The sequence below is a fragment of the Gastrolobium bilobum genome, unplaced genomic scaffold, assembly GCF_033153095.1.
Source record: "Gastrolobium bilobum isolate Gb01-03AN ecotype WA unplaced genomic scaffold, APGP_CSIRO_Gbil_v1 utg22707, whole genome shotgun sequence".
Taxonomy (NCBI): domain Eukaryota; kingdom Viridiplantae; phylum Streptophyta; class Magnoliopsida; order Fabales; family Fabaceae; genus Gastrolobium; species Gastrolobium bilobum.
Genome location: NW_026895173.1, coordinates 1 through 16,006, shown reverse-complemented (window position 1 = coordinate 16,006; position 16,006 = coordinate 1). Strand labels below are relative to the sequence as shown.

The 16,006-nt window shown below is 35.4% G+C and overlaps 1 protein-coding gene across 1 annotated transcript; it reads left to right on the top strand.

Moving 5' to 3' along the window:
- Positions 1–349: 349 nt before the first annotated feature.
- On the top strand, positions 350–6,649 carry LOC133297046 (MADS-box protein SVP-like). Its single transcript, XM_061496109.1, has 9 exons — positions 350–650; positions 978–1,185; positions 3,463–3,541; positions 4,597–4,661; positions 4,746–4,845; positions 4,926–4,967; positions 5,492–5,533; positions 5,683–5,837; positions 6,317–6,649. The coding sequence occupies exons 2-9, from the start codon at positions 1,004–1,006 to the stop codon at positions 6,333–6,335; spliced, it is 684 nt and encodes a 227-aa protein (XP_061352093.1). The 5' UTR covers positions 350–650; positions 978–1,003; the 3' UTR covers positions 6,336–6,649.
- The last annotated feature ends 9,357 nt before the right edge of the window (positions 6,650–16,006 follow it).

Genomic DNA, 16,006 nt, shown 5'->3' with positions numbered 1-16,006 from the left:
GGTACACCCCTATCTACCCGGGTACTTAATTCAAAAAAATTTCAGATTCAAGAAATATACCCGGGTAGGGAGGAGTGTACCCGAGTAGGTAAAAAATTTCAAAATATACCCGGGTAGGTAGGGGTGTACCCGGGTAGGCTTCATGGTCAACGGTCAAACAGGGGCAGATTAGTGTTATGTTTTCTGAAGAGGTTAAATTTTTGAAATAATTAATAAATAGGGTCAATTTGGTAATTAATTATTAAAAAAAGGCTATAGTGGTCAAAAAGCCCTGGTTATACCTTTGTAACCTTTTGCAGAAGACCAAGAGATATTGCTTCGCCATAAAAGGGTCTACTTTTTTTCCACACTCAACGCACACCATCTCCCTCTGTGTCTCTCTCTCTCTCTTCATTTCATTGGTGGCTTTGGTCTCAGAGCTAACAACATCTCACTCAGAACAGCCAAACAGCAACAAAACCAAACATTCCTAACATCAAAGCCTCCCCCCAATAAGGAAAGTAAAATACTCAAAGTGCAATTCAGCATCAAATTCCTTGCTTTGGTTAAAATCTCAACATCCCATTACCAACTGCATCACCCTCCTGATCAATTTTGGCTCAAAACAATTCCTAGCTTTGTGTCTGCTTCAAGGATCTGAGAGGACAAGTGTATAATTCCTCAGTGACTATTGGAATTTAATTTCAAAGCTAGATTTAACTAAATGCCTGCATATTAGTTTCTGCTATCACATGTCCCTCTCATACTTGTTGTTGTTGTTGCCCTTTGCTTTTGCTTTACATAAAACACTCCATAAATAGTCAACGTCTCAGGCTTCCTTTGCTTTGTTTGCTTTTGCCTTGTCTTTTTTTAGGTGGGTTTCTTTGATTGTATGTTGGTTCATTCTGTGTCTTATAACTCACACAAGAAAGAGGCTAAAGATGTTTACTTTTTCTGTTTTTGTTTATTTTTTTTCTTTCCAAATAAGGATATTAAAGTGAAGGGAGAAAGTAATTAGATTTGAATGGCAAGGGAGAAGATTCAGATTAAGAAGATCGACAACGTAACGGCCAGGCAAGTAACGTTCTCGAAGCGACGCAGAGGGCTCTTCAAAAAAGCTGAGGAACTCTCAGTTCTGTGTGATGCTGATGTTGCTCTCATAATCTTCTCTTCTACTGGGAAGCTCTTCGAGTACTCCAGTTTAAGGTCTTTCTTTACTATATCCTCTCTCTCTCTCTCTCTCTCTTTCTTTTCTGAATAATTATGACTGAAAAGGGTTGATGGGGTTTCAATGCTACACTGTTTGTATTTTGGAAAATTATTGTCTTTTTATTTTAGTAAGATCTATTTACATAAATATATTACTAATGTGAAGTGAAGTTCAGTTTTTTCATTTTATCTGGTTAGCAAAAAAAAAGAAAAAAGGGAAAGAAGAACAAGAAGAAAATAACACTGTTTGGATGCTGCGCGATTACCATTCTGACTTCTGAGATAGTTCATATAGTTTGCACAGTTATATAATTGCTTCTAAAACATTTTTGTGTGTTTGCTTAAAACACGGTTACCAACTTAGCATGTTGGGATTCCGTGCTTATTTACTGTTTATATTTCCTCCTGTGCTTCTTTGTTCTATTGGTTTTATGTCTTGATTTGGTCTCTCCGACGTTGCGCGAGTTTTCAGATAGATATAACCTATGGTTTAGGGGTATATTGAATACATATAGCTATTACACTTTATAACCTTTTGACCAAATAAAGGATTGTATAAATCGGATACTTATTTCTTACTGATTCTATTGCATATTAATCCTATTATGTTGTTGCTTCTTTGATACATTTGTTCGATACAATATAGATGCTTTGATTTGGATGTACTTTTAGTGGTGTTTAGATAGTCAAAGAAAAATGAGTTTTCCTATATCACAATTTATTATGTAAAAGGCACCAAATCAAACGTGACAATTTTGAGAGAAGAGAGAAAAAGGAGTCATAAGATCAATAACATAAATTATGATTTTTGTTTGGACCTGCCCTATCTCCGATCAAATAACTTTTGGGGAATGAACTTGCCGTTACCATTATCAAACAACCAGAATCCTTTAAGCCGTGGTGAATTGAAAGTTTTCAGGTTGTAGCCTCGAAGTGCGAAGCTATAAATGCCTTGGAAACCTGATGATGAAGTCCGGGTTTATGATATTTATTGTCGTGAGTGTATGACTGTTTAGCTGTTCGATAAGAAACATATCATTTCACCTCTTTTAACCCATAAATTATCTTCATTCATGAGTTAATGTGTTCTTGCTCCCAAAAGGTAATGGATTTGTGTACTCACACATTTTGACATTAAAAACACCACCCGTAAAATAAGAAACTTAATTTAAGGATAGGGGTGAGGGACATCCTTGTAAGTAGCTACCTTTTGGTCACATAGCCATACCTTGATTTCCTTATCTTAGATGTTAGTCTTGTAATACACAAGTTTGACAGTCGGGGTGTATAAATTTCCAGTGCGGAAACTTATTCAATGTCACTTAGTTTGTGAGAATGCAGAATCTATGTCATATTGTTTAAAAAACGAGATTAGTCTATTTCTCAAGTGGATTACTGATTGTGTTTGTTAGCTTCTTATCCGATAGTAGTTCTCTTGTAACTATTGTTGTTAGTTAAGTGATAGTCATTTGCCTTTGTGTCTTGCTTGATGTGCCATGGATCTGGACTTAATATATCCTTGAACTTTGAGTAAGTTGTTCTTGCATAAATGTGAGCTTTGTGATGTAGCTTATCGTTTTCATCAATCTTCTCTTAAAAAGGTTGAGAAAAATGGGAGATAAAAAAAAAAAGCTACTCCCATTAAATCCCGGAATAGAAAGGGTACGGGTGAGGCAATCCTTGCACTCTTGTCCGTTGTATATTTACAAAGAGTTGGATTGGTTTGTGTATGAGATTGTGCTGATTGATAAGATTTTTAAATGCAATACAAACCTGGAAATCAGTCAATTCATTATTTCATTTTTTATCTTTTCATTTGCTCTCATACTCAATACCAAGCATTTTATAAATGATTGACTGTATTGTTTAGTGATTAGTGTTACAGCTTGAGGGAAGTGGGAAGAATAGTTAATAACTTTTTTAAAGATTCACTAGATCTAAAATGAATTTGTCCTATAGTAACATAACGATATTTAATTTGTGATTGCAAAGTATGTCTCATGGAATACAGTGGTCGATCCAGGATTTCTTTTTTTACCTGTTTATAATTAAGTTGGGTAAGCTATGGAAAATATTAAAAGCTGTATAGGTTATTAAGTCTAAAGTAATTGTATTCTAACAATTGGTTCAAGCTTCTTTAACCGCTTCCAATATTATATATATCCGAATAAACCTTTTCGTGTTAACATCAATCTTGTATGTTTATATTTATGTTTTTTTTTTCCCCTTCCTTGAGGGCGCTCCATAATGTGACTTTGATATTGTCTTGTGAAGCATGAAGGAAATACTTGAAAGGCATCATTTGCACTCAAAGAACCTGTCAAAGCTGGAACAACCATCACTGGAATTGCAGGTTGGTAGTACATGCATTTAATATTGAATTGATTCCATAAGGTGTGAGAATAATGTCATGGGAAATATTTATAAATTTTGTGGTTCTTACGTCTTCCATTAACTGCCTTTCTCATTTTTCATCTTTTGACAATCTTCTACTCTTGATATCCCCTTAATTTCGGTTGTGAAATTTCTGGCCGCGTTTCTGTTGACAAATATTTCCCCTACCTGTTCAGTTTACTTATAATTTTAATGTGAAACTTTCTTAGTGGTTTTATCTATAACATATGAAATGTACTTAAAAAGTTTTTTTGTTTGCTTCTTTTTCTAATACTAAAAGCTTGGAACTTAAAAAAAAAAAAAAGAACTCCCGAGTTTGGATGATTAACGATTGAGGAAAAAGAAACGTAAGTATTAAATTCTAATATAATTCTGATGATGTTTTTAGTAACTTAATTTAATAGAAATAACCAACGACATTTGGTTCAAGTGTTAAGGAGCTTGGTCCATTTAATTAGAAGTTTTGAGTTCAAATCCTGAGAATAGAGAATACAGAAGATGGTCCGGTGCAATATTGTTAAAATCGAGATCTTAAGTAAAATCGAAAGGGGATAAAAAAATCGTAAAACGTAAAATCATAATGTAAAAAAATCATAAAAACGTAGAAGCGTTTGGAATATTAGTAAAATCGTTTTGATGAAAAAAAATTGTAGTGATAAATTGAGATTTTATCAACAATGGTCCTGTGAGAGCCACCTCCTATAATGGTTCGATAATATATACTCAAACCTGACTAATTGTGTAATCGATGAACTGTTGGATATATTCAAATTTTTAATAGAAATAAGTTAAAAAAACCGAAATAACAGTAGAGGGTTTTTAGCTTATTAGAGTCTAAGAAGGAAATAAGCAAATAAAATTTGACCCAGAATTCAAGAGTTCGACTTAGTGCAACTTGAGCTACGGCTCATGAGCATAAAAATGAAGTTACAAATCCACCTTATTGCCTCAAATTTTGAGTGGAATAAATAGAGAATAGTTTAGTGGCAATTAATACTTAAATGTCTACTGCAGCTAGTTGAAAACAGCAACTGCTCCAGATTGAGCAAGGAAGTTTCTGAGAAGAGCCATCAACTAAGGTACCAGTCTCACAATTTTCTAACTGATTAGTTCATCGTGTTTGTTGAAATGTGAAGATAGACATCACAATGTAATAAATACAGGCAGCTTAGAGGAGAGGATCTTCAAGGTTTAAATGTAGAAGAATTACAACAACTGGAGAGGTCCCTCGAAGCTGGGTTGGGGCGTGTAATAGAAAAGAAGGTCTTATTTTTATATTCTTCAGTGCCCACCAGCATAAATTGCCTCATGATTTTACATAATTAAATCTTTCTACTTTTCAGGGAGAGAAGATTATGAATGAGATCACCGATCTCCAAAGAAAGGTTAGAAACTGTATATTCCTTGATCATTATTTGAGGATCCACACATTGATGATATGATACATATAGTTCTTGCATTGGTTACTGTATACCTGTATGACTTGAATCTCTCATCTCATAATTTAATTAAGAAATTGTTGTTCTTTTTCATGAATTCTAGGTTCACATATCAAAATGTCTAGATTGTGTCAATGAGTTAGCTCATTTGGAGTGTTTTGTTTTATTTCTGTTTTTATTTTCAGTTGATATGTTTTTAAGTATAATTATAAATTTATGGCCTTATGTTTGACTGTTTCTTGTTATTATGATTTTATGTCACAATTTTGAAATTAAACAAATTAATAATAAGATGACATTTTATAATTATGATTAAAAATAAAACTAGAAAACAAATTAAATGGACTGAGTTTTCCATTAGTAATTACGAGTAATTCATGTAATCATTAGAATACCATTTCTAATTGTCAGTGAGATATATTTTGTTTAATTAGTTTCATTTGTGATTTAACAACTAATTGAACCTGCAGGGGATGCAATTGATGGAAGAGAACGAGCGACTAAAGCGTCATGTATGAAGTTCTTTTCTTTTTCTTTCCTGTTTGTATTTTTATGTGTGCATTTTTCTCATGCAGACTTATTTTTGCTTGTCCCCGAATCTAACATCTGCAATTGCTAATTAATAAAAAACTTGTATCTAAATATATGTGTGGCACCAAAGGTTGCATGCGTAACTAATGGCAACAGACATGGTGGTGTCGAGTCTGAGAACTTAGTTACCGAGGAAGGTCAGTCTTCAGAGTCTGTCACTAATGTTTGCAACTCCACTGGACCTCCACAGGACTATGATAGCTCAGACACCTCGCTCAAGTTGGGGTGAGTTCACTTTAGCACAAAATAACTCCTTGAATTTATTCCACATTCTGTTATATATGTATTTAGAGAAGTATGGAATCCCCTGTAATTTAAGCTTTTGGGCTGAAATAGTTTTTTTATATAATATCAGAGCAAATATGATTAACTTGCTATGAGTTCCATATTTTATTAATAAAAATAAATAATCAAATGTTATGAAGATTCTTAGAATAGGTAGGCGAAGAAATATAGAGCCGTGCGAGGAGATTTGTTAAAGAAATATAATTTTTTTATTTTAGTTTCATCCAACAATTTAAGTATCAAATGGTTCTTTATAATGTATGTGTTCAATAATGCTAGCAGTGCAGTATATTTTATTGTGTGTTATCAAGCATGTGAATTTTTTTTCTTTCAATTTTATTTTAATAAAAGGGTTGAAGACTTTCTTTTGTATCTGTACTATTGGTTTACGTCTTTATGCTTTCATGTATTATTTCCAGGCTACCATACAACGGCTGAAGGGAAGTGTGTGTGGAGTTAAACCTACAAGCAAAGATAAACAAAGATTATGGTCTAAATTACGTAAACGATTGTGGTTTCCATCTTTCACTGTAATGATTGTGGTTTCCATCTTTCACTGTGGAGTGGTGGTAGAATATATTAGTAATGACTTGTGATCTAGATGATGCTAAGAAATTAATTAAAAAAAGTAATTCCTATTAATACTAGGTTTAGTGGTAGAATATAATAGTAGTAATGACTTGTGGTCTAAATGATGTTGTTAAGAAATTAATTAAAAAAAGTAATTCCTATTAATGCTTTGATTAGCATTTAAACTGTTTAATATGGTATCTTTGCTTCCTTTTTGTCGTTTCCCCCCCCCCCCTCCATTTATTGGGTTTTCGTTGAGTAGAGTTGTTGTTGTTATAACTCGTCAGTAAAATTTATTTCGTGTTATAAGTGAGAAAACTTGTGCTCACCAAAACTAATGACTCACCAAGATGGTGGGCGGAGGGGAAACTTTTTTATTGTGTTAAATATGAGCACAAGTTAGAGCATGGTAATTTCGTTTTATTTCTGAAAAAGTAATTAATTTTTGTTTTAACTCGAATTTGTAAGGAATTGTTCCATTTTAATTAGTTTAGAGTTCGAGTTTTTGAAATGTAGTTATGTTAAATATGGGTTGAGAGATTTTTCCGGGTTCAGCTAGTCAGATTAGTCAAATAATTATTGAATTAATTGATAATATAATTTTTTTTTAATGTTTCATTTATTCGATACTATATATTAAGTTTGAATTTTTTTTGGTGAAATGAATTTTTATTTTTTTGCTTTAATAGGTTTTGGCCCTGTTTTAATTATATGTATGGTAAATTATTTAAGAGTTTCGAAGTACAATTTAGATGAGTTACTGACTATTTTCGTGTGCCCAGTGGAAAACGAAAAACAATTTTTCTTTGTTTTTATTTTTTTTCGTTGTATCCAAGCTGGTTTAATAAGGGGGTCAAGTTATTTTTTAATTGAACTATTGATTTTTTTTTTTAATTTCTCTTTAACTGTATAATATTAATCAATGTTGAAATTTATGTATATAGGAAATGAATCTCTTTCAATTTGAAGTAGCTAGTAATTTCACTATTTAAACAATATTTTTCTGTATTAAAATTATCAAATATATCTAATTATTGATCCTATGTCCTTTTACGTATATAGGAGTAAGCCCCCGCAGTGTTTTTATAAAGATGTAGGCAATCTTAATCTGATTTACTTTTTTGCGGCCCTAATTTTTATTCTTTGTGCTATAATTGGCCCTTGATATTTTTATTTATTTTTCCTTCTACAATTCATCACTGTACTAATCTACAAAGGTTTTCCTTTATTGAACAGTAAATATGTTATATTATATGAGTATACCTAAAATAAAATGGAATTAAAAAATTTTATTGTTTAAACTTTTGAGAAAAATAAGTATAATTAAACGACGACATATTCATACCACAAATATGGCGGCGGCTTCTTTCTTTTGCTCCTTTTCAAAAATTCTCATAATAGTTTTCTTACAATTACTTAATCCCTTAAGATTATTTTTTTATCATTTATCTCTTACGATATTTTTTATCTAAGGTTAAAAATTAAATTAGATTGTCCATTTTACCCTTATAAAAAGAATAATTGTAGAAATAAGAATTTTATATTGCACTGTTATTTTTTATCCAACTCGTTGTTTTTAAAATGAAATATGCAAGTTAGCAATTAATTTTAATATTCCAATAAGATATTAGCAATAAAGATGCAGCCATCAGGGTTTTACGTTATTTGAAAGGGTCACCAGCAAAGGGACTTTTCTTCCCTTCTACTAACAGCCTGCACCTTTCCAGCTTTGCTGATGCTAACTGGGCCACTTGCCCTGATACCAGGAAATCAACTACTGGTTTTTGTGTCTTCCTTGGTTCTGCCTTAGTCTCATGGAAATCAAAGAAGCAAAGCACTGTTAGCAGATCTTCAGCCGAATCAGAATATCGAGCCTTGGCTGCCCTGACTTGTGAAATCCAATGGCTCACTTTTCTTTTAACTGATCTTGGTGTCCCTCTTCTACATCCTTCACCAGTTTACTGTGACAATAATGCTGCCATCCACTTAGCTCGAAATCCTTCTTTCCATGAACGCAGTAAGCATATAGAGCTTGACTGCCACATTACCCGCGAAAAGTTGAATTCAGGTCTCATTCGCTTGTTTCCAGTTTCATCTGCCCAGCAGCTTGCAGACTTCTTCACTAAGGCTCTTCATCCTAGTACATTTCAAAGTTTCATTTCCAAGTTGGGTCTGATAGATATATACCTTCCAACTTGAGGGGGGTGATAGATATCAATCTTAACTACTTTCTGTTATAATCTTAACTACTTTCTGTTATAGTCAGTTAGTTTACCTTATGTCATGGTTAGTTCACTGTTATAGTTAGTTTACAGTTTTGTCCACATGGTTGGACTTGCACCGATTCATTTCATCTAGGACCAATACTATTAATAGGTCCTCCTCTGTAAATTGTTGATACTTTTTGATTATTCAATTCATTGATGACTTTCCAGTTTATTACATTCTGTAAGAAATGCATAACTTAGAAGTTAGAACTATTATTTTTCTTCTTACAAATTTATATATTTTTAATAAAACTAACTTTGCTTGAGTTTGATAAATGTATTAGTATCTCAAATTTAATAATTAAAACTAAAAATTATTTAAGTAATCAATTTATATGAAAATATATTTTTATTTCATGTTCAAAAATTAAAATGAAAAAAAGTGAGCCAGAGATAGGTAACAAAGAAAATAAAAAATATTAAAAGAATATTAATATATTAAAGAGTGGACTGGTTCATTGATGTATAGTTCTCACTATAATGACCCTAACTGGTAAATCTTAGTTAGAGATTTAATTTAAGGATTTAAATGCCATAATTAGATTCAGTGAGCGATTTCGAGTATTTTGACTGTAATCATGACTATGTTATGAACAGTGCGTTCTGCCGGAGAATTTACAGTTTTGTGAATTAACCGGTAGAGCTTAAAATGAGCAAAATAATTTTAGGAACATAATTTGAAAATTCTGATGACAAATATGAGTTCAGAACGAAAAATTGTATAGTCTGGCACTTTCCGTGAAAATCTCGTGAATAGTGTTTCTACCGGGTATTTTGTACTGCTGTTTAAGCAACCGGTAGAGTCCAGAAATAAATAATTGATGAAATAAGAATAAGAAAGTCCAATATATGCCAAGCAAGTCAATATAGGCCCAAGAAAATGATAAGTTTATAAGTTTTAAGTGTCTTAAGTAAATGAAGTACAATTAGTGATTCACAGTGCATTTCGTCAAAAATGGTGCAAAAACCATACTGTGAATTATGAATATTGTTCCTTAGGAAATAAAAAAATTAATGTAAATGACTTTAGAAAAATAAAAAATATATTTGTAACTTTGAGTTAGTTCCGGGTTAGTTTAAGTGAAAATACGCGAAAGAAAAATACCCGGGTAAAAGGCCACATGTGCTCACCTTTTTAAGTCACTTAAGCCTCATTTCCAAATAAAATTCTCTCTCCTCTCCTCACTCCAAAACCGAGCTGCACCAGGAAAAAGGGGGGGTTAGGGTTTGTTTTTGATTTTGTTGATTCTCTTTGAATCTTCCACCAAATCTAATGACCCACCACATGAAATCGATTAAGAACTACTCAACGAATCCATTGCACCTATCCATTTGAGCTATAGTTGAGTGTGTGAAGAGTTATTCCTCCTCTCATTTTCGAGTTACTATTCATTGGAGAAGAAAAAGTGAGTTTTTGATGAAGTTTGGCTTGGAGATTGCTCTCTAGGCTTTGTACAAGTGTTTAGAGGTAAGAAACCTCTACTTCCATGATATTATTTTGATGAATTAAGTCATGAAATCTATGAGCATAAATGGGTAGGGAATAATTGATTTTAGAAATTGAAATTGATAATGGTTTGTTGTTGTTTAGGAAGTTATATGGTAAAGTAAGCATCAACATGTAATTAAAAAATTGAAAAGCCCATGGTACTTCCCTCCCTAGGTTTCGGCCATGATGGGTCACATAGGGTGCATGGTGCAAAATTTTATTTGATATATTTAGAGTGTCTAATGTGTTGGAGTGAGTAGGAATTTGGTAAATTAGTGTGAAGGCCAAAGGGGAAAAAATCCTTTGTGTCTTGATTCCCTATGTTTCGGCTATGGAGAGTGGTAAGGGACTTGATGTCCCAACATTAAGTTGGAACAATATGGAAACATACATTTGTATGTGTAAGTTACATGTAATTAAAAAGAAAAGAGCCCTTGCCTATTCCTTATAGAGTTCGACCTATAGGGTATTTAGGAATATATTTTGTACATTTTATTTTAAATAAAATGTGTTGTAATAAATTGTAAAAAAAAAATGATGAGTTTTGAAGAAAAATAGCATGAATTATGTTGAAAATTCCTAAGGGAATGGGTGATTAAATTAAAGAATCCAAACGAGTATAAGGTGGTCTAGACTTGTGTATTGGCATAGTATTGGCAAAAATATAAAGAAAGTAAAGTAAACAATAAAGTGTGTGCTTATGAAATAAGCATGGCATAATATCATTTTATTGATGCATTGGAAATTATTCTCTAGGTGTGCCTAGGGATTGAGAAGGATCGGAAATCTCTTGAAGCGATAAAAGTAACTTGTTCCACAAGTAAGCGTATTGGTAAAGCTTCAAGAGGTAAGCTCTATGTTTAAGGAGTCTTTTCCTGCTTGAGTGCTCCACCATGGTTAGTAAACAATGGTTGGACTGTATGACTGTGATTTAGATGCTTTGTATAGATGCATTCATATAGAGTTATTTGATAACATGATATGTTTTGCTCTGATATGACTTCTGTAACAATCTCTGGCCATTGATTGTATAGTACCCGGATGTCCGCTTTGGGGTCCTCCCTCGGGACTGATGGTGTACGCCTCTGATATGTCTGGTTCCGCTTTGGGGTCCTCCCTCGGGAACACGTGCGTTGATTTCCGCTTGGGGTCCTCCCTTGGGAATGACGGCGCACATCTCTGATATGATATGGATATATGCTCTGTTCTGTTATGATATCTGTTATATGTTGTATTTGTATACTCTGTATCTGACTTTCATGCAGGAGTGAGCCAGGGGTATGGAGAATTCTCTATAGACCTGGAGCTTACTGAGATTTGTAATCTCACCCCTCTTTGGGGACATATTTTCAGGTGCCCAGATTCCCGGTGAGTCCTCACTAGGCAGGGACACGACACGTGGCTGAGGCAGTTGACAGACCGGATTTTGAGTGGCTGTAGGCTACTACCTTTTTGGAGTGTTTGATATATTTTAGTATTTTCGCATTTGATGGATCATGATATTGATCCTTTATTTTGTATATGGCCTGTATATGTTTTGTACACGTCTGTCGCTTTGATGCATGTACATTTGGGTATTCAAGCACGTTATGTGATGAGGTAGTATTCAGATATGTTTACCTGTTGGATTGCATGCTGTTAGATATAGTGGCACTGAGCCAAGTTATGCATGCGCCCATGGATGGGCATTTGAGTATATTTGTATAAATTGTTTATCAGGAAATGCTTCTGTGTGGGATTGGAAAATCCCCAGTTGTCCGATTTATAGAGGAAACTCTGCCCGATTTTCGTTTACGACGAATGAGAATTTAAAAAGAAAAAGAAAAAAAAGTTAGCTCGTATTTTCAGAAGTTAAGTCTTCCGCTGTTTTCTGTTTTATCATATGTATGTTAATTGAACCGGCTCGAGACGGGGATGTTACATTTATGGTATCAGAGCAGTTTCTCTAGGAGAGCCTGTGAAATATTGCATGAACTGTTCGGGTTGTTATATTCTTGAGTTTTTCTTGGAATACTATGATATGCATGTCTGATCACCGAGTGTGAGCGTAGCTAACTCATTCCTTTGTGTGAAATATGCAGAATTATGGTTCGCCCAAGAAGGACTTCTGATCCTCCTATTGACCCGACCGATCCAATATTAGCAGATTTGGCAAGACCCCGACTTAACCAGCGGGGAAATACTTCACAGCCAGATCCAATGATAATGGCCTTAACTGAGATGCAACAAAATATGGCTGCAGCTAGGCAGCGAGAGCTTGAAGTGATGATGAAAGCAAATCAAGATCTGTTAGAGGCTAATAGGTTGGCCAATCAAGAAATGATGGCAGCAAGCAGAATGGCGAATATTGAAATGATGAGATTACTCTTGGTTGAGGTGAGGGCGGGTGGGCAAGGTCCACAGCCACAGCCTTTGCAACAGCCACAACCACAGCCACAGCCTGAGCCACAACCACAACAGCCTGTTCCTCCTCCTCAAAATCCCATTGTTGTGGAGGGTGAAGAAAATAATGATGTGAATGAAGAATCTAGTCACAGGGGTGGTGTGGCACAGCCAGCCACTAATAGAGAGCAAAGAGAAAGAATGCTTAATGCCTTCCGAAAACATGCACCACCAAATTATAAAGGAGGCATTGATCCTATTGCTGCAATTCAGTGGTTAGAAGAATTGGATCGCATTTTTACTGTCATGGAGTGTGATGATCAGCAGAAATTGTTGTATGCTTCTTATATGTTGCAGAATGATGCAGCTGATTGGTGGAGAAATACCCGTCTGCCCTTGGAATGTCAGGGTTATGCTATTACCTGGCCTTTATTTGAAAGGCAATTCTTGCTGAAATACTTTCCGGCTGAAGCCCGGATAAGGAAGAAGGGTGAATTTGAAGAACTAAAGCAGGGTCAGATGTCTATTGATGAATACTTGAATAAGTTCAATAAGCTGGCCAAATACTCTCATTTCCAGAGAGCTCCACCTACAGAGGATGACTTGATTTTTAAATTTCATAGAGGATTACATGATAACATCTCTGAAAAACTTGCAGGTCATTTGATACTTTTGCTGCACTTGTTAAAAAGTGTAAAAATATTCAAGAATATTACAGAAGGAAGCATAAGGACCAATCTGCTCCTAATTCTGGTCCTAAAAACACTTCTGGGAATTCTAAAGGAAAAGGGTTGCAGGTTAGACAGTCTGATGGTAAGTTTAAAAAGGCGGGAAATTCTAAGCCTGGAAATATTAAGCCTGCTTCTCTATGTGCTACATGTGGTAAAGTTCATGCTGGGGTTTGCAGAAAAGAGCAAAGATTGTGTTACAAATGTGGCCAACCTGGGCATTTTATTAGGGACTGCCCCTTTAATGGGGGACAGGTTTCTACTATTCAGGCCACTCCGGCTCCTATTGTGGTTGAGGAACCATCTCTACCTCTCCCACCTCCAGTTGCCCGAGTATATGCAGTGACTCAGCAAGAGGCTGAGAGGTCAGCTAGTTTGGTGCGAGGTATGATTTCTATTCGTGATGAAATGCTTAGTGTTTTGTTTGATTCTGGTGCCACGCATTCTTTTATTGCTGATTATGTAGCTGAAGCATTTGGTCTGCATGTGATAAAAATGAAAACTCCTATGCGTATTGTTACGGCTGTGGGAAGAGTTTTTAATGAAGACTATGTTTGTGAAAATGTGAAATTCAAGTATGAAGGCAGGGAATATTCTGCCGACTTTATTGTCTTGCACCTTGCTTCTGTGAATTTAATTCTGGGGATGGATTGGTTGTCCAAGTACTGTGTGAAGATTGACTGCTGCAGTAAAACCATTTCTGTCTCATCTCATGATGAAGAAAGGGAGTCTCCTTATTTGTCTGTACTTCAGGTGGTAAAGGCCTTGAAGGAAGGAGATTTCGGGTATGTTTTATTGGGAGGTCTGGTTGGCGTCAACAAGGAGCCAATTTTTGTTATTCCGATTGTCTCTGAGTTTGAGGATGTCTTTCCGGATGAAATTCCGCACTTTCCTCCAGAGAGGGAATTTGAATTTGCAATTGACTTATTGCCTGGTGTGGGACCTATCTCTCTTGCCCCATACCGGATGTCACCTCTAGAATTATCTGAATTGAAGAAGCAGATTGAAGACTTGTCCAGTAAGAATTTTATCAGACCGAGTGTGTCTCCGTGGGGAGCACCGGTGATCTTTGTTAAGAAGAAGGATGGGTCTATGAGATTATGTACAGACGACCGGCAGTTGAACAAGGTTACTGTTAAGAATAAGTATCCTTTGTCGCGGATAGATGATTTGTTGGATCAGTTGCGGGGTGCGACTGTATTTTCTAAGATTGATCTCCGGTCCGGGTATCATCAGATCCGGGTAAAGCCGGATGACGTTCCGAAGACAGCTTTCAGGTCCCGTTATGGGCACTATGAGTATCTGGTTATTCCTTTTGGGCTTACAAATGCACCAGCCGTTTTCATGGGTTATATGAATCGGATCTTTAAAGCCTATCTGGATCAGTTTGTGGTGGTCTTTATAGATGACATACTGATATATTCAAAGAGTAAAGAAGAACATTTTGAGCATCTAAAGGTTGTTTTGCAGATTCTGAGAGAGCATCAGTTGTATGCTAAACCGTCAAAATGTGAATTCTGGCTTTCTGAGATACAATTTCTGGGCCATGTCATCTCATCTGAAGGAGTGGCAGTGGACCCGAGCAAGATTGAAGCAGTGGTAGAATGGGAACGTCCTAAAAATGTTACAGAGATCAGGAGTTTTCTTGGTTTGGCTGGATATTATAGGTGTTTTATTGAGGGATTCTCACGGATGGTTTTACCTTTGACACGGTTAACCCGTAAGGGGAACCCATTTGTGTGGACCCAAGAATGTGAAGTGAGCTTTCAAGAGTTAAAAAGGAAGTTGACTACAGCTCCGGTATTGATATTGCCGGATCCTACAAGTAAGTTTGTGGTGTATTGTGATGCTTCTAAGTTTGGGTTAGGCTGTGTGTTAATGCAGTTCCGTCAGGTGGTCGCTTATGCTTCTCGGCAGTTGAAACCGCATGAGGAGAATTATCCGACACATGATCTTGAGTTGGCAGCCGTAGTGTTCGCATTGAAAATTTGGCGACACTTTCTATACGGGGCCGATTTTATTGTCTACGGTGACCACAAAAGTCTAAAGTATCTGTTTGATCAGAAGGAGCTAAATATGAGGCAACGCCGATGGGTGGAATTTATGAAGGATTATGATTTTGAATTGCAATATCACCCTGGTAAAGCCAATGTAGTAGCTGATGCTTTAAGCAGAAAGACGCTTGGTATGGCCAATTTGATGATTTCCGAGTATAATTTGATTGAGAAATTCAGGGATCTCCACATTCCTGTGAATACAGAAGATAGTCCGCATTTATTGACTACTACGGTAGTCCTGAATTCATTAGTTGAGCGGATTAAAGAAGCTCAATTGCTTGATGAAGAGATTCAGTCTATGAAAGAGCAGGACTTTGTCTCCACTGATAGGTTCGGTCTTAAGTTTTACAAGGATCGGATCATTGTTCCAAAAGGTCAGATGGTATATGAGGTATTAACTGAGGGTCACATGGGTAAGTACACTATCCATCCTGGTGCTACCAAGATGTACCAAGACTTGAAACGGAATTTCTGGTGGTCGGGAATGAAGAAAGACATTGCTCTATTTGTGAGTAAGTGTTTGACATGTCAGAAAGTTAAGATTGAGCATCAGAGACCTTCTGGATTACTGCAGCCCTTGGATATTCCGGAATGGAAATGGGTCAGTATTTCTATG

Bases quoted from the DNA above. Each gene is read 5' to 3' on its own strand.
- LOC133297046 (XM_061496109.1), top strand. From the start codon at position 1,004: ATGGCAAGGGAGAAGATTCAGATTAAGAAGATCGACAACGTAACGGCC. The intron at 4,846-4,925 runs GTCTTATTTTTA...TCTACTTTTCAG, and splicing joins GGCGTGTAATAGAAAAGAAG to GGAGAGAAGATTATGAATGA. The intron at 5,534-5,682 runs GTATGAAGTTCT...GTGGCACCAAAG, and splicing joins ACGAGCGACTAAAGCGTCAT to GTTGCATGCGTAACTAATGG.